Source organism: Petromyzon marinus, chromosome 75 (genome assembly GCF_048934315.1).
Source record: "Petromyzon marinus isolate PM22_M1 ecotype Great Lakes invasive population chromosome 75, UKy_Petmar_22M1.pri1.0, whole genome shotgun sequence".
NCBI classification, from domain to species: domain Eukaryota; kingdom Metazoa; phylum Chordata; class Hyperoartia; order Petromyzontiformes; family Petromyzontidae; genus Petromyzon; species Petromyzon marinus.
Window position 1 is genome coordinate 6,988,633 of NC_133741.1, and position 20,791 is coordinate 7,009,423.

At 55.9% G+C, this 20,791-nt stretch overlaps 1 protein-coding gene across 1 annotated transcript in view; it reads right to left on the reverse strand.

Moving 5' to 3' along the window:
- Window positions 1-18,430: 18,430 nt before the first annotated feature.
- The window catches only part of LOC116938363 (uncharacterized), a gene marked incomplete at its 5' end in the record, with an annotated part of 45,760 nt that continues 43,399 nt past the window's right edge, over window positions 18,431-20,791 (reverse strand). The window contains one exon of the mRNA XM_076056463.1: window positions 18,431-18,896. Coding sequence (XP_075912578.1) covers window positions 18,736-18,896 — 161 coding nt within the window. The remainder of the gene's footprint in view (window positions 18,897-20,791) is intronic.

The window sequence follows — 20,791 nt, forward strand, 5'->3', positions numbered from 1 at the left end:
CGTCGTCTGCGTTCCGCGTGTAAATTGGCACCGAGTGAATTTAAATAAAACTTCGACTTTGAATCAAATCGCCGCCCCCCCCCTCGCCCCCCCTCGCTCCCCCCCCTCGCCCCCCCCCCTCGCTCCCACCTTTCGCTCCCTACGGCGTGAAAGGAGTTCAACTTTCACCCAGACACTCGGACGCATACACACCCACAGAGACACACAGAGACCCACACCCACAGGTACAGAGACCCACAGAGACACACACACAGGTACAGAGACCCACAGGTACGTACCCACACCCACACGCACCCACAGAGACCCACACGCACCCACAGAGACCCACAGGTACAGAGACCCACAGAGACCCACACACCCAGACCCACAGGTACAGAGATCCACACGCACCCAGTGAGACCCACAGAGACCCACACAGGTACCCAGACACCGAGACCCACACACCCACCGAGACCTACAGACCCACAGAGATACACAGAGACCTACAGACCCACAGGTACACAGACCCACAGAAATACCCAGAGACACTGACACCCACAGAGACACGCAGATACCCACAGAGATACAGACACCCACAGAGATACCACAGACCCATAGATACACTCACAGAGACACGCAGATACCCACTGAGATACACACAGACCCATAGATACATCCACAGAGACACGCAGATACCAGAGACACCCAGAGACCCACAGAGACACCCAGAGACCCACAGACACACGGACACCCACAGACACACGCAGATGCCCACATAGATACGCAGACACCCACAGAGATACACAGACCCATAGATACACCCACAGACCCACAGACAGAGACACGCAGATACCCACAGACACCCACAGAGACATACACAGACACACACAGAGACACAGAGAACCACAGAGACCCACAGAGACCCACAGAGACCCACAGAGACACACAGAGACCCACAGAGACCCACAGAGACCCACAGAGACAGAGGCACACAGAGATACACAGACACCCACAGAGACACACAGACACCCAGACACCCACAGAGACACACAGAGACACCCAGACACCCACAGAGACACACAGAGGCACACAGATATACACAGAGATACACAGAGACCCATAGAGACCCACATAGATACACGGAGGCACACAGAGATACACAGACCCACAGAGACACCCAGACATCCACAGAGACACACAGAGACCCACAGAGACCCACAGAGACCCACAGAGACCCACAGAGATAAACTGTGACCCACAGATATACACAGAGACCCACAGACACACTGACCCCCACAGAGACCCACAAAGGCACGTAGACATACACAGAGACCAACAGAGATACACAGAGACCCACAGACACCCACAGAGACAGAGGCACACAGAGATACACAGACACCCACAGAGGCACACAGAGACACACAGATATACACAGAGATACAGAGACCCATAGAGACCCACAGAGATACACGGAGGCACACAGAGATACACGGAGGCACACAGAGATACACAGAGACCCACAGAGACACACAGAGACACGTAGACATACACAGAGACCCACAGAGACACACAGAGACACGTAGACATACACAGAGACCCACAGAGACACACAGAGACCCACAGAGATTCACAGAGACACACAGAGACACGTAGACATACACAGAGACCCGCAGAGAGACACAGAGACACACAGAGACCAACAGAGACACGTAGACATACACAGAGACACGCAGAGACCCGCAGAGACCCACAGAGACACACAGGGACCCACAGAGACACGCAGAGACACGTAGAGACGCACAGAGACACACAGGGACCCACAGAGACCCACAGAGCCCCGCAGAGACACGCAGAGACCCACAGAGACAGAGATACACAGAGACACGTAGAGATACACAGAGACCCATATAGATACAGAGACACAGACACACAGAGACCCACAGCGATACATAAAGACCCACAGAGACACAGAGACCCACAGAGATACACAGAGACACACAGACACACTGACATCCACAGAGACACGTATAGATACACAGAGATACACAGAGACACACATAGATGATACACAGAGACACACATAGATACAGAGACACACAGAGACTCACAGACCCACAGCGATACAGAGACCCACAGAGATACACGGGCCCACAGACCCGTAGAGACACCCAGGTGAGTGAGTGAGTGGGTCATTGAGTAAGTGGGTGAGTGAGTGGGTCAGTGAGTGGGTGAGTGAGTGGGTGGGTCAGTGAGTGAGTGAGTGGGTTAGTGAGTTGGTGGGTCAGTGAGTGGGTGGGTCAGTGAGTGAGTGGGTGGGTCAGTGAGTGAGTGGGTGAGTGAGTGAGTGGGTGAGTGAGTGGGTGGGTCAGTGAGTGAGTGGGTGAGTGAGTGAGTGGGTCAGTGAGTGGGTGAAGGAGTGGGTGGGTCAGTGAGTGAGTGAGTGGGTCAGTGAGTGGGTTAGTGAGTGGGTTAGTGAGTGGTTGAGTGAGTGGGTCAGTGAGTGGGTGAGTGAGTGAGTGGGTGGGTGGGTGAGTGGGTGAGTGGGTGAGTGAGTGAGTGGGTGGGTCAATGAGTGAGTGGGTGGGTCAATGAGTGAGTGGGTGGGTCAGTGAGTGAGTGAGTGGGTGAGTGAGTGGGTCAGTGAGTGAGTGGGTCAGTGAGTGAGTGAGTGGGTCAGTGAGTGAGTGGGTCAGTGAGTGAGTGAGTGGGTCAGTGAGTGAGTGAGTGGGTCAGTGAGTGAGTAAGTCAGTGAGTGAGTGAGTGGGTGAGTGAGTGAATGGGTCGGAGAGTGGGTGAGTGAGTGGGTGAGTGAGTGGGTGGGTCAGTGAGTGGGTCAGTGAGTGAGTGGGTGGGTGAGCGAGTGGGTCAGTGAGTGAGTGGGTGAGTGAGTGAGTGATTCAGTGAGTGAGTGGGTGAGTGAGTGCGTCAGTGAGTGAGTGGGTGAGTGAGTGGGTCATTGAGTAAGTGGGTGAGTGAGTGGGTCAGTGAGTGGGTGAGTGGTTGAGTGAGTGGGTGAGTGAGTGGGTGGGTCAGTGTGTGAGTGAGTGGGTCAGTGAGTGAGTGAGTGTGTGAGTGAGTGGGTGGGTTAGTGAGTTGGTGGGTCAGTGGGTGAGTGAGTGAGTGGGTCAGTGAGTGGGTGAGTGGGTGAGTGGGTGGGTCAGTGAGTGAGTGGGTGAGTGGGTGAGTGAGTGAGTGGGTGAGTGAGTGGGTGGGTCAGTGAGTGAGTGGGTGAGTGAGTGAGTGGGTCAGTGAGTGGGTGAAGGAGTGGGTGGGTCAGTGAGTGAGTGAGTGGGTCAGTGAGTGGGTTAGTGAGTGGGTTAGTGAGTGGTTGAGTGAGTGGGTCAGTGAGTGGGTGGGTGAGTGGGTGAGTGAGTGAGTGGGTGGGTCAATGAGTGAGTGGGTGGGTCAGTGAGTGAGTGGGTGGGTCAGTGAGTGAGTGGGTGGGTCAGTGAGTGAGTGGGTGGGTCAGTGAGTGGGTCAGTGAGTGAGTGGGTCAGTGAGTGAGTGAGTGGGTCAGTGAGTGAGTGGGTCAGTGAGTGAGTGAGTGGGTCAGTGAGTGAGTGAGTGGGTCAGTGAGTGAGTAAGTCAGTGAGTGAGTGAGTGGGTCAGTGAGTGGGTGAGTGAGTGGGTGAGTGAGTGGGTGGGTCAGTGAGTGGGTCAGTGAGTGAGTGGGTGGGTGAGCGAGTGGGTCAGTGAGTGAGTGGGTGAGTGAGTGAGTGATTCAGTGAGTGAGTGGGTGAGTGAGTGCGTCAGTGAGTGAGTGGGTGAGTGAGTGGGTCATTGAGTAAGTGGGTTAGTGAGTGGGTGGGTCAGTGAGTGAGTGGGTCAGTGAGTGAGTGGGTGAGTGAGTGAGTGAGTGGGTCAGTGAGTGAGTGGGTGAGTGAGTGGGTCAGAGAGTGAGTGAGTGGGTCAGTGAGTGTGGGTGAGTGAGTGAGTGAGTAATTCAGTGAGTGAGTGGGTGAGTGAGTGAGTGGGTGCGTCAGTGAGTGGGTGGGTGGGTGAGTGAGTGGGTCAGTGAGTGGGTGAGTGAGTGGGTCAGTGAGTGAGTGAGTGGGTCATTGAGTGAGTGGGTGAGTGAGTGATTCAGTGAGTGAGTGGGTGAGTGAGTGGGTCAGTGAGTGAGTGGGTGAGTGAGTGAGTGGGTGAGTGAGTGAGTGGGTGGGTTAGTGAGTTGGTGGGTCAGTGGGTGAGTGAGTGAGTGGGTCAGTGAGTGGGTGAGTGGGTGAGTGAGTGGGTGAGTGAGTGGGTGGGTCAGTGAGTGAGTGGGTGAGTGAGTGAGTGGGTGAGTGAGTGGGTGGGTCAGTGAGTGAGTGGGTGAGTGAGTGAGTGGGTCAGTGAGTGGGTGAAGGAGTGGGTGGGTCAGTGAGTGAGTGAGTGGGTCAGTGAGTGGGTTAGTGAGTGGGTTAGTGAGTGGTTGAGTGAGTGGGTCAGTGAGTGGGTGAGTGAGTGGGTGGGTGGGTGAGTGGGTGAGTGGGTGAGTGAGTGAGTGAGTGGGTGGGTCAATGAGTGAGTGGGTGGGTCAGTGAGTGAGTGGGTGGGTCAGTGAGTGAGTGGGTGGGTCAGTGAGTGAGTGAGTGGGTGAGTGAGTGGGTCAGTGAGTGAGTGGGTCAGTGAGTGAGTGAGTGGGTCAGTGAGTGAGTGGGTCAGTGAGTGAGTGAGTGGGTCAGTGATGTGAGTGAGTGGGTCAGTGAGTGAGTAAGTCAGTGAGTGAGTGAGTGGGTCAGTGAGTGGGTGAGTGAGTGAATGGGTCGGAGAGTGGGTGAGTGAGTGGGTGAGTGAGTGGGTGGGTCAGTGAGTGGGTCAGTGAGTGAGTGGGTGGGTGAGCGAGTGGGTCAGTGAGTGAGTGGGTGAGTGAGTGAGTGATTCAGTGAGTGAGTGGGTGAGTGAGTGCGTCAGTGAGTGAGTGGGTGAGTGAGTGGGTCATTGAGTAAGTGGGTGAGTGAGTGGGTGAGTGGGTCAGTGAGTGAGTGGGTTAGTGAGTGGGTGGGTCAGTGAGTGAGTGTGTGAGTGAGTGAGTGGGTCAGTGAGTGGGTCAGTGAGTGAGTGGGTTAGTGAGTGGGTGGGTCAGTGAGTGAGTGGGTCAGTGAGTGAGTGGGTGAGTGAGTGAGTGGGTGAGTGAGTGAGTGGGTCAGTGAGTGAGTGGGTCAGTGAGTGGGTCAGTGAGTGGGTGAGTGGGTCAGTGAGTGAGTGGGTTAGTGAGTGGGTGGGTCAGTGAGTGGGTGGGTCAGTGAGTGAGTGGGTCAGTGAATGAGTGAGTGGGTGAGTGGGTCATGAGTGAGTGAGTAAGTCAGTGAGTGAGTGGGTGAGTGAGTGAGTGAGTGGGTCAGTGAGTGAGTGGGTGAGTGAGTGGGTCAGAGAGTGAGTGAGTGGGTCAGTGAGTGTGGGTGAGTGAGTGAGTGAGTAATTCAGTGAGTGAGTGGGTGAGTGAGTGAGTGGGTGCGTCAGTGAGTGGGTGGGTGGGTGAGTGAGTGGGTCAGTGAGTGGGTGAGTGAGTGGGTCAGTGAGTGAGTGAGTGGGTCATTGAGTGAGTGGGTGAGTGAGTGATTCAGTGAGTGAGTGGGTGAGTGAGTGGGTCAGTGAGTGGGTCAGTGAGTGAGTGTGTCAGTGAGTGAGTGGGTCAGTGAGTGAGTGATTGGGTGAGTGAGTGGGTCAGTGAGTGGGTGAGTGGGTGAGTGGGTCAGTGAGTGAGTGGGTCAGTGAGTGAATGAGTGGGTGAGTGAGTGAGTTGGTCAGTGAGTGAATGAGTGGGTGAGTGAGTGAGTGGGTCAGTGAGTGAATGAGTGGGTGAGTGAGTGAGTGGGTCAGTGAGTGAGTGGGTCAGTGAGTGAGTGAGTGGGTCAGTGAGTGGGTGAGTGAGTGAGTGGGTCAGTGAGTGAGTGAGTGGGTGAGTGAGTGAGTGGGTCATTGAGTGAGTGGGTGAGTGAGTGATTCCGTGAGTGAGTGAGTGGGTGAGTGAGTGGGTGAGTGAGTGGGTGAGTGAGTGGGTGAGTGGGTCAGTGAGTGAGTGTCAGTGAGTGAATGAGTGGGTGAGTGAGTGAGTGGGTCAGTGAGTGAGTGGGTGAGTGAGTGGGTCAGTGAGTGGATGAGTGGGTGAGTGGGTCAGTGAGTGAGTGGGTCAGTGAGTGAATGAGTGAGTGAGTGGGTCAGTGAGTGAATGAGTGGGTGAGTGAGTGAGTGGGTCAGTGAGTGAGTGGGTCAGTGAGTGGGTCAGTGAGTGAGTGGGTGGGTGAGTGAGTGGGTCAGTGAGTGAGTAGAGGGTGGTGAGTGCGTAGTGGGGGTAGTGAATGGGGGCTGTGAGAGGGTGGTGAGTAGGGGTGGTGATTGGTGAGTGGGGGTGGTGAGTGGGGTGGTGAGTGGGGTGGTGATTGGTGAGTGGGGTTGGTGAGTTGGGGTGGTGAGTGGGGGTGGTGAGTGGTGAATGGGGTGGTGAGTGGGGGTGGTGAGTGGTGAGTGGGGGTGGTGAGTGGGGGTGGTGAGTGGTGAGTGGGGTGGTGAGTGGGGGTGGTGAGTGGGGTGGTGAGTGGGGGTGGTGAGTGGTGAGTGGGGGTGGTGAGTGGTGAGTGGGGGGGGGGTGAGTGGTGAGTGGGGGTGGTGAGTGGTGAGTGGGGGTGGTGAGCGGGGGTGGTGAGTGGTGAGTGGGGGTGGTGAGTGGTGAGTGGGGGGGTGAGTGGTGAGTGGGGGTGGTGAGTGGTGAGTGGGGGTGGTGAGTGGTGAGTAGGGGTGGTGAGTGGGGGTCGTGAGTGGTGAGTGTGAGGAGTGGGGAGTGGTGAGTGAGGGTAGTGAGTGGTGAGTGGGGGTGGTGAGTGGTGAGTGGGGGTGGTGAGTGGTGAGTGGGGGTGGTGAGTGGTGAGTGGGGGTGGTGAGTGGTGAGTGGGGGTGGTGAGTGGTGAGTGGGGGTGGTGAGTGGTGAGTAGGGGTGGTGAGTGGGGGTCGTGAGTGGTGAGTGGTGAGTGGTGAGTGAGGGTGGTGAGTGGTGAGTGGGGGTTGTGAGTGGTGAGTGGGGGTTGTGAGTGGTGAGTGGGGGTTGTGAGTGGTGAGTGGGGGTTGTGAGTGGTGAGTGGGGGTTGTGAGTGGTGAGTGGGGGTGGTGAGTGGTGAGTGGGGGTGGTGAGTGGTGAGTGGGGGTGGTGAGTGGTGAGTGGTGAGTGGGGGTTGTGAGTGGGGGTGGTGAGTGGGGGTGGTAAGTGGGGGTGGTGAGTGGTGAGTGGGGGTGGTGAGTGAGGGTGGTGAGTGCGGGTGGTGAGTGGTGAGTGGGGGTGGTGAGTGGGGGTGGTGAGTGGTGAGTGAGGGTGGTGAGTGGTGAGTGGTGAGTGGGGGTGGTGAGTGGGGGTGGTGAGTGGGGGTGGTGAGTGGTGAGTGGTGAGTGGGGGTGGTGAGTGGTGAGTAGGGGTGGTGAGTGGTGAGTGGGGGTGGTGAGTGGTGAGTAGGGGTGGTGAGTGGTGAGTGGGGGTGGTGAGTGGTGAGTGGGGGTGGTGAGTGGTGAGTGGGGGTGGTGAGTGGGGGTGGTGAGTGGGGAGTGGTGAGTGAGGGTGGTGAGTGGGGGTGGTGAGTAGTGAGTGGGGTGGTGAGTGGGGGTGGTGAGTGGGGAGTGGTGAGTGAGGGTGGTGAGTGGGGGTGGTGAGTAGTGAGTGGGGTGGTGAGTGAGGGTGGTGAGTGGTGAGTGGGGGTGGTGAGTGGTGAGTGGGGGTGGTGAGTGGGGGTGGTGAGTGGGGGTGGTGAGTGGTGAGTGGGGTGGTGAGTGGGGGTGGTGAGTGGGGGTGGTGAGTGGTGAGTGGTGAGTGGGGGTGGTGAGTGGGGGTGGTGAGTGGTGAGTGGGGGTGGTGAGTGGTGAGTGGGGTGGTGAGTGGGGGTGGTGAGTGGGGGTGGTGAGTGAGGGTGGTGAGTGAGGGTGGTGAGTGGTGGTGGTGAGTGGTGAGTGGGGTGGTGAGTGTGGGTGGTGAGTGGTGAGTGAGGGTGGTGAGTGGTGAGTGGGGGTGGTGAGTGGTGAGTGGGGTGGTGAGTGAGGGTGGTGAGTGGTGGTGGTGAGTGGTGAGTGGGGTGGTGAGTGTGGGTGGTGAGTGGTGAGTGGGGGTGGTGAGTGGGGGTGGTGAGTGGTGAGTGGGGGTGGTGAGTGGTGAGTGGGGGTGGTGAGCGGGGGTGGTGAGTGGTGAGTGGGGGTGGTGAGTGGTGAGTGGGGGGGTGAGTGGTGAGTGGGGGTGGTGAGTGGTGAGTGGGGGTGGTGAGTGGTGAGTAGGGGTGGTGAGTGGGGGTCGTGAGTGGTGAGTGTGAGGAGTGGGGAGTGGTGAGTGAGGGTGGTGAGTGGTGAGTGGGGGTGGTGAGTGGTGAGTGGTGAGTGGGGGTGGTGAGTGGTGAGTGGTGAGTGGGGGTGGTGAGTGGTGAGTGGGGGTGGTGAGTGGTGAGTGGGGGTGGTGAGTGGTGAGTAGGGGTGGTGAGTGGGGGTCGTGAGTGGTGAGTGGTGAGTGGGGAGTGGGGAGTGGTGAGTGAGGGTGGTGAGTGGTGAGTGGGGGTTGTGAGTGGTGAGTGGGGGTGGTGAGTGGTGAGTGGGGGTGGTGAGTGGTGAGTGGGGGTGGTGAGTGGTGAGTGGGGGTGGTGAGTGGTGAGTGGTGAGTGGGGGTTGTGAGTGGGGGTGGTGAGTGGGGGTGGTAAGTGGGGGTGGTGAGTGGTGAGTGGGGGTGGTGAGTGAGGGTGGTGAGTGCGGGTGGTGAGTGGTGAGTGGGGGTGGTGAGTGGGGGTGGTGAGTGGTGAGTGAGGGTGGTGAGTGGTGAGTGGGGGTGGTGAGTGGGGGTGGTGAGTGGGGGTGGTGAGTGGTGAGTAGGGGTGGTGAGTGGTGAGTGGGGGTGGTGAGTGGTGAGTGGGGGTGGTGAGTGGTGAGTAGGGGTGGTGAGTGGTGAGTGGGGGTGGTGAGTGGTGAGTAGGGGTGGTGAGTGGTGAGTGGGGGTGGTGAGTGGTGAGTGGGGGTGGTGAGTGGTGAGTGGGGGTGGTGAGTGGGGGTGGTGAGTGGGGAGTGGTGAGTGAGGGTGGTGAGTGGGGGTGGTGAGTGGTGAGTGGGGGTGGTGAGTGGGGGTGGTGAGTGGTGAGTGGGGTGGTGAGTGAGGGTGGTGAGTGGTGGTGGTGAGTGGTGAGTGGGGGTGGTGAGTGGTGAGTGGGGTGGTGAGTGAGGGTGGTGAGTGGTGGTGGTGAGTGGTGAGTGGGGTGGTGAGTGTGGGTGGTGAGTGGTGAGTGGGGGTGGTGAGTGGTGAGTGGGGGTGGTGAGTGGGGGTGGTGAGTGGGGGTGGTGAGTGTGGGTGGTGAGTGGCGGTGGTGAGTGGCGGTGGTGAGTGGTGAGTGTGGGTGGTGAGTGGCGGTGGTGAGTGGCGGTGGTGAGTGGTGAGTGAGGGTGGTGAGTGGTGAGTGGGGGTGGTGAGGGGTGGTGAGTGAGGGTGGTGAGTGGTGGTGGTGAGTGGTGAGTGAGGGTGGTGAGTGGTGAGTGGGGGTGGTGAGTGGTGAGTGAGGGTGGTGAGTGAGGGTGGTGAGTGGTGGTGGTGAGTGGTGAGTGGGGTGGTGAGTGTGGGTGGTGAGTGGTGAGTGCGGGTAGTGAGTGGTGAGTGGGGGTGGTGAGTGGTGAGTGGGGTGGTGAGTGAGGGTGGTGAGTGGTGGTGGTGAGTGGTGAGTGGGGTGGTGAGTGTGGGTGGTGAGTGGTGAGTGAGGGTGGTGAGTGGTGAGTGGGGGTGGTGAGTGGTGAGTGGGGTGGTGAGTGAGGGTGGTGAGTGGTGGTGGTGAGTGGTGAGTGGGGTGGTGAGTGTGGGTGGTGAGTGGTGAGTGGGGGTGGTGAGTGGTGAGTGGGGGTGGTGAGTGGGGGTGGTGAGTGGTGAGTGGGGGTGGTGAGTGGGGGTGGTGAGTGGTGAGTGGGGGTGGTGAGTGGGGGTGGTGAGTGGTGAGTGGGGTGGTGAGTGGGGGTGGTGAGTGGTGAGTGGGGGTGGTGAGTGGTGAGTGAGGGTGGTGAGTGGTGAGTGGGGGTGGTGAGTGGGGGTGGTGAGTGGGGGTGGTGAGTGAGGGTGGTGAGTGGTGAGTGGGGGTGGTGAGTGGGGTGGTGAGTGAGGGTGGTGAGTGGTGGTGGTGAGTGGTGAGTGGGGTGGTGAGTGTGGGTGGTGAGTGGTGAGTGGGGGTGGTGAGTGGTGAGTGGGGGTGGTGAGTGGGGGTGGTGAGTGGTGAGTGGGGGTGGTGAGTGGGGGTGGTGAGTGGTGAGTGGGGGTGGTGAGTGGGGGTGGTGAGTGGTGAGTGGGGTGGTGAGTGGTGAGTGGGGTGGTGAGTGAGGGTGGTGAGTGGTGGTGGTGAGTGGTGAGTGGGGTGGTGAGTGTGGGTGGTGAGTGGTGAGTGGGGGTGGTGAGTGGTGAGTGGGGTTGGTGAGTGGGGGTGGTGAGTGGTGAGTGGGGGTGGTGAGTGGGGGTGGTGAGTGCGGGTGGTGAGTGGGGGTGGTGAGTGGGGGTTGTGAGTGGGGGTGGTGAGTGGTGAGTGGGGAGTGGGGGTGGTGAGTGGTGAGTGGGGTGGTGAGTGGGGGTGGTGAGTGGTGAGTGGGGGTGGTGAGTGGTGAGTGGGGGTGGTGAGTGGTGAGTGGGGGTGGTGAGTGGTGAGTGGGGGTGGTGAGTGGTGAGTTGCTGCTGCTCCGCCATGTCCACCAACCACGTGGCGTGGGACAGTTGTTGTTGTGTTGTTGTTGTGTTGTTGTTGTGTTGTTGTTGTGTTGTTGTGTTGTTGTTGTGTTGTTGTGTTGTTGTGTTTTTGTGTTGTTGTTTTGTAGTTGTGTAGTCCTGTTGTTGTTGTTGTTGTGTTGTTGTTGTGTTGTTGTTGTGTTGTTGTTGTGTTGTTGTTGTGTTGTTGTGTTGTTGTTGTATTGTTGTTGTGTTGTTGTTGTGTTGTGTTGTTGTGTTGTTGTTGTGTTGTTGTTGTTGTTGTGTTGTTGTTGTGTTGTTGTGTTGTTGTTGTGTTGTTGTGTTGTTGTTGTTGTGTTGTTGTTGTGTTGTTGTGTTGTTGTTGTGTTGTTGTGTTGTTGTTGTGTTGTTGTTGTTGTGTTGTTGTTGTGTTGTTGTTGTGTTGTTGTGTTGTTGTTGTGTTGTTGTTGTGTTGTTGTTGTGTTGTTGTGTAGTCCTGTTGTTGTTGTGTTGTTGTGTTGTTATTGTGTTGTTGTGTAGTCCTGTTGTTGTTGTGTTGTTGTGTTCGTGTTGTTGTGTTGTTGTGTTGTTGTGTTGTTGTTGTGGTGTTGTTGTGTTGTTGTGTTGTTGTGTTGTTGTTGTTGTTGTGTTGTTGTGTTGTTGTTGTGTTGTTGTTGTGTTGTTGTTGTGTTGTTGTGTTGTTGTTGTGTTGTTGTTGTGTTGTTGTGTTGTTGTTGTGTTGTTGTGTTGTTGTGTTATTGTGTTCGTGTTGTTGTGTTGTTGTTGTGTAGTCCTGTTGTTGTTGTGTTGTTGTGTTGTTGTTGTGTTATTGTGTTCGTGTTGTTGTGTTATTGTGTTGTTGTTGTGTTGTTGTTGTGTTATTGTGTTCGCGTTGTGTTGTTGTTGTGTTATTGTGTTCGCGTTGTTGTTGTGTCGTTGTTGTGTTGTTGTGTTCGTGTTGTTGTTGTGTTGTTGTGTTGTTGTGTTCGTGTTGTTGTTGTGGTGTTGTTGTGTTGTTTTGTTGTTGTTGTGTACATGTTGTGTTGTTGTGTTAGTGTTCTTGTTGTTGTGTTGTTGTTTTGTTGTTTGTGTTGTTGTTGTGTTGTTGTGTTCGTGTTGTTGTGTTCGTGTTGTTATTGTGTTCGCGTTGTTGTGTTGTTGTGTTGTTGTTGTGTTGTTGTTGTGTTGTTGTTGTGTTATTGTGTTCGCGTTATTGCTGTGTTCGTGTTGTTGTGTTGTCGTTATTGTGTTCGTGTTGTTGTTGTGTTGATTTTGTTGTGTTGTTGTTGTGTTATTGTGTTCGCGTTGTTGTTGTGTTGTTGTGTTTATTGTTGTTGTGTTTATTGTTGTGTTCGTGTTGTTGTTTTGTTGTTGTGTTGTTATTGTGTTCGTGTTGTTGTTGTGTTGTTGTGTTCGTGTTATTGTTGTTGTGTTCGTGTTGTTGTATTGTTGTTGTTGTGTTGTTGTGTTCGTGTTGTTGTATTGTTGTTGTTGTGTTGTTCGTGTTGTTGTTGTGTTGTTGTGTTGTGTTGTTGTGGTGTTGTTGTGTTGTTGTTGTGGTGTTGTGTTATTGTGTTGTTGTTGTTGTGTTGTTGTTTGTTGTGTTGTTGTTGTGTTTGTTGTGTTGTTGTTGTGTTGTTGTTGTTGTGTTTGTTGTGGTGTTGTTGTGTTGTTGTTGTGTTTGTTGTGTTGTTGTTGTTGCCTCCAGCGCCGTTGCTGTAGGCGGCGGTAAAAGTTGTTGACCCTCTCACTCACCCACCCACCCACTCTCTCACTCACCACTCACTCACTCGTCACTCACTCACTCACCACTCACTCACCACTCACCCACTCACTCACCACTCACTCACTCACCACTCACTCACTCACCACTCACTCACTCACCACTCACTCTCACTCACTCACCACTCACTCAGCACTCACTCACTCACCACTCACTCACTCTCACCACTCACTCACCACTCACTCAGCACTCACTCACTCACCTACTCACTCACTCACCCACTCACTCCTCACTCACTCACTACTCACTCACTCATCCCACTCACCACTTACTCACCACTCACTCACCCACTCACTCACTCTCTCGCCCACTCACTCACTCACTTATACATTCACTCACTCACTCACCCACTCCCTCACCACTCATTCACTCACCACCCACTCACTCACTCTCACTCACCACTCAATCACCCACTCACTCACCCACTCACTCACCACTCACTCACTCACCACTCACCCACCCACCCACTCACTCACCACTCACTCACCACTCACTCACCACTCACCCACTCACTCACTCACCCACTCACCACTCGCTCTCTCACTCACCACTCACTCACTCACCCACCACTCACTCACCATTCACTCTTTCACTCACCCACCACTCACTCACCACTCACTCACCACCCACTCACTCACTCCTCACGCACTCACCACGCACTCTCTCCCGTTACTCACCACTCACTCACACTCACTATTCACTCGCTCACCCACTCCTCACTCACTCACCACTCACTCCCCTCACTCACTCACCACTAACTCACTCACCTTCCTCACCACTCACTCACCTTACTCACTTCACTCTCACTCACCACTCACTCTCACTCCCCACTCACTCACCTTACTCACACTCAGTCACACACTCCCCTCACTCACCACTCATTCTCTCACTCACTCCCCTCACTCACCACTCATTCTCTCACTCCCCTCACTCACCACTCACTCCTCACACCCCTCACACTCACTTTACTCACCTTACTCACACTCTCTCACTCACCTTACTCTCACTCACTCACCACTGATTCACTCCCCTCACTCACCACTCACTCCCCTCACTCACCACTCACTCAAACTCTCACCCCTCACTCACCACTCACTCACCCTCTCACCCCTCACTCTCACTCACTCACCTTACTCACACTTACTCACCCCTCACTCTCACCCCTCACTCAATCACCTTACTCACTCTCCCCCCTCACTCTCACTCACCACTCGCTCTCACTCACCTTACTCACACTCACACACTCACCCCTCACTCACTCACTCTCACTAGCTCTCTCACTCACTCTCCTCACTCTCTCCCCTCTCTCTCACTCTCCTTAGTCACTCACTCTCCTCACTCTCTCCCCTCTCACTCACTCCTCTCTCTCCTTAGTCACTCACTCTCCTCACTCTCTCCCCTCTCACTCACTCCTCTCTCTCCTTAGTCACTCACTCTCCTCACTCGCTCCCCTCTCACTCACTCCTCTCTCTCCTTAGTCACTCACTCCTCTCTCTCCTTAGTCACTCACTCTCCTCACTCTCTCCCCTCTCACTCACTCCTCTCTCTCCTTAGTCACTCACTCTCCTCACTCGCTCCCCTCTCACTCACTCCTCTCTCTCCTTAGTCACTCACTCCTCTCTCTCCTTAGTCACTCACTCTCCTCACTCTCTCCCCTCTCACTCACTCCTCTCTCTCCTTAGTCACTCACTCTCCTCACTCGCTCCCCTCTCACTCACTCCTCTCTCTCCTTAGTCACTCACTCCCCTCTCACTCACTCCTCTCTCTCCTTAGTCACTCACTCTCCTCACTCTCTCCCCTCTCACTCACTCCTCTCTCTCCTTAGTCACTCACTCTCCTCACTCGCTCCCCTCTCACTCACTCCTCTCTCTCCTTAGTCACTCACTCCCCTCTCACTCACTCCTCTCTCTCCTTAGTCACTCACTCTCCTCACTCTCTCCCCTCTCACTCACTCCTCTCTCTCCTTACTCTCACTCACTGTCTCCCCTCTAACTCTCCTTACTCTCTCCCCTCTCACTCTCCTTACTCTCACTCACTCTCTCCCCTCACTCTCCTTACTCTCACTCCTCACTCTCTCCCCTCTCACTCACTCCTTACTCTCACTCACTCTCTCCCCTCTCACTCTCCTTACTATCCCCCCCAACCCCCCTTCGTAAAAAAAAAACACAATCACACGGCAGATGAATGATGATAAACTTGGTATCCATTGCAAGAATCATCGTCACCCCCCCCCCCCCCCCCCACTGCCGTCAGACTCACACACAGGGACAGCTGTCACTGGGGGTGCCCCAAGGCTACAGCACCACACAGCAGCAGCAGACTCACACAGGGACAGCTGTCACTGGGGGTGTCCCCTAGGCTACAGACTCACACACAGGGACAGCTGTCACTGGGGGTGTCCCCTAGGCTACAGCATCACTCACACACAGGGACAGCTGTTACTGGGGGTGTCCCCTAGGGCTACAGCACCACTCACACACAGGGACAGCTGTCACTGGGGGTGTCCCCTAGGCTACAGCATCACTCACACACAGGGACAGCTGTTACTGGGGGTGTCCCCTAGGGCTACAGCACCACTCACACACAGGGACAGCTGTCACTGGGGGTGTCCCCTAGGCTACAGCACCACACATCAGACTCACACACAGGGACAGCTGTCACTAGGGGTGCCTCTAGGCTATAGGACCAAACAGCAGCAGACTCACACACAGGGACAGCTGTCACTGGGGGTGTCCCCCTAGGCTACAGCACCACACAGCAGCAGCAGACTCACACACAGGGACAGCTGTCACTGGGGGTGTCCCCCTAGGCTATAGCATCACTCACACACAGGGACAGCTGTCACTGGGGGTGTCCCCTAGGCTACAGACTCACACACAGAGACAGCTGTCACTGGGGGTGTCCCCTAGGCTACAGCACCACACATCAGACTCACACACAGGGACAGCTGTCACTAGGGGTGCCCCTAGGCTATAGGACCAAACAGCAGCAGACTCACACACAGGGACAGCTGTCACTGGGGGTGTCCCCCTAGGCTACAGCACCACACAGCAGCAGCAGACTCACACACAGGGACAGCTGTCACTGGGGGTGTCCCCTAGGCTACAGCATCACTCACACACAGGGACAGCTGTCACTGGGGGTGTCCCCTAGGGCTACAGCACCACTCACACACAGGGACAGCTGTCACTGGGGGTGTCCCCTAGGCTACAGCACCACACATCAGACTCACACACAGGGACAGCTGTCACTAGGGGTGCCCCTAGGCTATAGGACCAAACAGCAGCAGACTCACACACAGGGACAGCTGTCACTGGGGGTGTCCCCCTAGGCTATAGCATCACTCACACACAGGGACAGCTGTCACTGGGGGTGTCCCCTAGGCTACAGACTCACACACAGAGACAGCTGTCACTGGGGGTGTCCCCTAGGCTACAGACTCACACACAGAGACAGCTGTCACTGGGGGTGTCCCCTAGGCTACAGACTCACACACAGGGACAGCTGTCACTGGGGGTGTCCCCCTAGGCTATAGCATCACTCACACACAGAGACAGCTGTCACTGGGGGTGTCCCCTAGGCTACAGACTCACACACAGAGACAGCTGTCACTGGGGGTGTCCCCCTAGGCTACAGCACCACACAGCAGCAGACTCACACACAGGGACAGCTGCCACTGGGTGTGCCCCTAGGCTACAGACACTCACACACAGGGACAGCTGTCACTGGGGGTGCCCCCTAGGCTATAGCACCACACAGCAGCAGCAGACTCACACACAGGGACAGCTGTCACTGGGAGTGCCCCTAGGCTGTAGGACCAAATAGCAGCAGACTCGCACACAGGGACAGCTGTCACTGGGGGTGCCCCAAGGCTACAGCACCACACAGCAGCAGCAGACTCACACAGGGACAGCTGTCACTGGGGGTGTCCCCCTAGGCTATAGCACCACTCACACACAGGGACAGCTGTCACTGGGGGTGTCCCCCTAGGCTATAGCATCACTCACACACAGGGACAGCTGTCACTGGGGGTGTCCCCCTAGGCTACAGCACCACACAGCACCACTCACACACAGGGACAGCTGTTACTGGGGGTGTCCCCTAGGGCTACAGCACCACACAGCACCACTCACACACAGGGACAGCTGTCACTGGGGGTTTGATTCCCGATCGCGACCAACAACCATGTCGGTGAATGTCCGAGCCGGTTCTGGAGAGTTTGTGAGGTGAGTTTGTGGGTCTCTGTGGTGAGTCTGTAGGTCTCTGTGGTGAGTCTGTAGGTCTCTGTGTGGCGAGTCTGTGGGTCTCTGTGTGGTGAGTCTGTGGGTCTCTGTGGTGAGTCTGTAGGTCTCTGTGTGGCGAGTCTGTGGGTCTCTGTGTGGTGAGTCTGTGGGTCTCTGTGTGGTGTATCTGTGGGTCTCTGTGTGTTGAGTCTGTGGGTCTCTGTGTGGTGAGTCTGTAGGTCTCTGTGTGGCGAGTCTGTAGGTCTCTGTGTGGCGAGTCTGTGGGTCTCTGTGTGGTGAGTCTGTGGGTCTCTGTGTGGTGGGTCTGTGGGTCTCTGTGTGGTGAGTCTGTGGGTCTCTGTGTGGTGAGTCTGTGGGTCTCTGTGTGGTGAGTCTGTGGGTCTCTGTGTGGTGAGTCTGTGGGTCTCTGTGTGGTGAGTCTGTGGGTCTCTGTGTGGTGAGTCTGTGGGTCTCTGTGTGGTGAGTCTGTGGGTCTCTGTGTGGTGAATCTGTGGGTCTCTGTGTGGTGAGTCTGTGGGTCTCTGTGTGGTGAGTCTATGGGTCTCTGTGTGGTGAGTTTGTGGGTCTCTGTGTGGTGAGTCTGTAGGTCTCTGTGTGGCGAGTCTGTGGGTCTCTGTGTGGTGAGTCTGTGGGTCTCTGTGTGGTGAGTCTGTGGGTCTCTGTGTGGTGAGTCTGTGGGTCTCTGTGTGGTGAGTCTGTGGGTCTCTGTGTGGTGAGTCTGTGGGTCTCTGTGTGGTGAGTCTGTGGGTCTCTGTGTGGTGAGTCTGTGGGTCTCTGTGTGGTGAGACTGTGGGTCTCTGTGTGGTGAATCTGTGGGTCTCTGTGTGGTGAGTCTGTGGGTCTCTGTGTGGTGAGTCTATGGGTCTCTGTGTGGTGAGTTTGTGGGTCTCTGTGTGGTGAGTCTGTAGGTCTCTGTGTGGCGAGTCTGTGGGTCTCTGTGTGGTGAGTCTGTGGGTCTCTGTGTGGTGAGTCTGTGGGTCTCTGTGTGGTGAGTCTGTGGGTCTCTGTGTGGTGAGTCTGTGGGTCTCTGTGTGGTGAGTCTGTGGGTCTCTGTGTGGTGAGACTGTGGGTCTCTGTGTGGTGAGTCTGTGGGTCTCTGTGTGATGAGTCTGTGGGTCTCTGTGTGGTGAGTCTGTGGGTCTCTGTGTGATGAGTCTGTGGGTCTCTGTGTGGTGAGTCTGTGGGTCTCTGTGTGATGAGTCTGTGGGTCTCTGTGTGGTGAGTCTGTGGGTCTCTGTGTGGTGAGTCTGTGGGTCTCTGTGTGGTGAGTCTGTGGGTCTCTGTGTGGTGAGTCTGTGGGTCTCTGTGTGGTGAGTCTGTGGGTCTCTGTGTGGTGAGTCTGTGGGTCTCTGTGTGATGAGTCTGTGGGTCTCTGTGTGGTGAGTCTGTGGGTCTCTGTGTGATGAGTCTGTGGGTCTCTGTGTGGTGAGTCTGTGGGTCTCTGTGTGGTGAGTCTGTGGGTCTCTGTGTGGTGAGTCTGTGGGTGTCTGTGTGGTGAGTCTGTGGGTGTCTGTGTGGTGAGTCTGTGGGTCTCTGTGTGGTGAGTCTGTGGGTCTCTGTGTGGTGAGTCTGTGGGTCTTTGTGTGGTGAGTCTGTGGGTCTCTGTGTGGTGAGTCTGTGGGTGTCTGTGTGGTGAGTCTGTGGGTGTCTGTGTGGTGAGTCTGTGGGTGTCTGCGTGGTGAGTCTATGGGTCTCTGTATGGTGAGTCTGTGGGTCTCTGTGTGGTGAGTCTGTGGGTCTCTGCGTGGTGAGTCTGTGGGTCTCTGTGTGGTGAGTCTGTGGGTCTCTGTGTGGTGAGTTTATGGGTCTCTGTGTGGTGAATCTATGGGTCTCTGTGTGGTGAGTCTGTGGGTCTCTGTGTGGTGAGTCTGTGGGTCTCTGCGTGGTGAGTCCGTGGGTCTCTGTGTGGTGAGTCTGTGGGTCTCTGTGTGGTGAGTCTGTGGGTCTCTGTGTGGTGAGTCTGTGGGTCTCTGTGTGGTGAGTCTGTGGGTGTCTGTGTGGTGGGTCTGTGGGTCTCTGTGTGGTGAGTCTGTGGGTGTCTGTGTGGTGGGTCTGTGGGTCTCTGTGCAGTATCTGACTAAACGCATTGTACATTTGAACAGTTAAATAAAAGACGCAGACGAATGTCCAAGGTCTCCCTCCAAGAGCCGGTCCCAGTCGAAGGAGTCATGAACGCCATCATCGTCACCATCATCACCGCCACCGCCATCATCATCGTCATCATCGTCGTCACGTGGTCCACAGAACCTGGGGAGGGGAGGATCTGGGGAGAGAATGAAGAGGTGACAGTGAGTGAGTGTGAGTGTGTACGTGTGTAGGGGTGTGAGTGTGTGTAGGGGTGTGAGTGTGTGTAGGGGTGTGTGAGTGTGTGTAGGGGTGTGTGAGTGTGTGTAGGGGTGTGAGTGTGTGTAGGGGTGTGAGTGTGTGTAGGGGTGTGTGAGTGTGTGTAGGGGTGTGTGAGTGTGTGTAGGGGTGTGAGTGTGTGTAGGGGTATGAGTGTGTGTAGGGGTGTGTGAGTGTGTGTAGGGGTGTGTGAGTGTGTGTAGGGGTGTGTGTGTGTGTAGGGGTGTGTGTGTGTAGGGGTGTGAGTGTGTACGTGTGTAGGGGTGTGAGTGTGTGTAGGGGTGTGTGAGTGTAGGGGTGTGAGTGTGTACGTGTGTAGGGGTGTGAGTGTGTGTAGGGGTGTGTGAGTGTGTGTAGGGGTGTGTGAGTGTGTGTAGGGGTGTGAGTGTGTGTAGGGGTGTGTGTGTGTGTAGGGGTGTGTGTGTGTGTGTAGGGGTGTGTGTGTGTAGGAGTGTGAGCGTTTACGTGTGTAGGGGTGTGAGTGTGTGTAGGGGTGTGTGAGTGTAGGGGTGTGAGTGTGTACGTGTGTAGGGGTGTGAGTGTGTGTAGGGGTGTGTGTGTGTAGGGGTGTGAGTGTGTACGTGTGTAGGGGTGTGAGTGTGTGTAGGGGTGTGTGTGTGTAGGGGTGTGTGTGTAGGTGTGTGTGTGAGTGTGGGTGTGTACGTGTGTAGGGGTGTGTGTGTGTGTAGGGGTGTGTGTGTGTAGGGGTGTGAGTGTGTGTAGGGGTGTGAGTGTGTAGGGGTGTGTGTGTGTAGGGGGGTGTGTGTGTAGGGGTGTGAGTGTGTACGTGTGTAGGGGTGTGAGTGTGTGTAGGGGTGTGTGTGTAGGGGTGTGTGTGTGTAGGTGTGTGTGTGTGTAGGTGTATGTGTGAGTGTGTGTGAGTGTGTGTAGGGGTGTGAGTGTGTGTAGGGGTGTGTGTGTGTAGGGGTGTGTGTGTACATGTGTGAGTGTGTGTGAGTGTGTACGTGTGTAGGGGTGTGAGTGTGTGTAGGGGTGTGTGTGTGTAGGGGCGTGTGTGTAGGTGTGTGTGTGAGTGTGTGTGTGTGTGTAGGGGTAGTGTAGCGGGTTAGCGCTACGCTGCGCTATGAACCTGGCGACCCGGGTTCGATTCCCGCTCACGGCCAACACCAGTGACGATTATCTGAACCGGTCCCGGGCCTCCCCTAGGTCGACTCAGCCTCAAATGAGGTCCTGGTGCGGTGTGTAAACATTGCCACTGGGGAGACAAAGGCGGTCGGGCGTGGTGCTGGCCACCCACCCTCTCGTGTACCGTTACCGGCCTTCATAGGTGCTCGCTAACAGCACTTGCCCCTACAGTCTGTTAAGGCTATATGGGGGATCTTTGTCTTTGTGTGTGTGTAGGGGTGTGTGTAGGGGTGTGTGCGAGTGTGTGTATGAGTGAGTGAGTGTGTGTATGAGTGAGTGTGTGAGTGTGTGTATGAGTGAGTGTGTGTATGAGTGTGTGTGTGAGTGTGTGTGTGAGTGTGTGTGTGAGTGTGTGTACGTGTGTGTAAGTGTGTGAGTGTACGCGTGTGTGTGAGTGTGTGTGAATGAGTGTGTGTGTGAGTGTGTGTATGTACGTGAGAGTGTGTATGCACGTGTGTGTGTATGTACGTGTATGTGTGTGTGTGTACGTGTGTGTGAGTGTGTGTGTGCAGATTTGCTGAGCATTTCTGTGAGGTGGAATCCCTCAGCCTGGAAAACATCATGGGACAAAGTGGGGATGACCCTGCTGAGGCTGCGGTGCCTCATATATTGGAGGAGGAAGTCACCCCCTGTGAGTAGCTGGCTGAGGTGCCATCTGTTGAGGAAGTA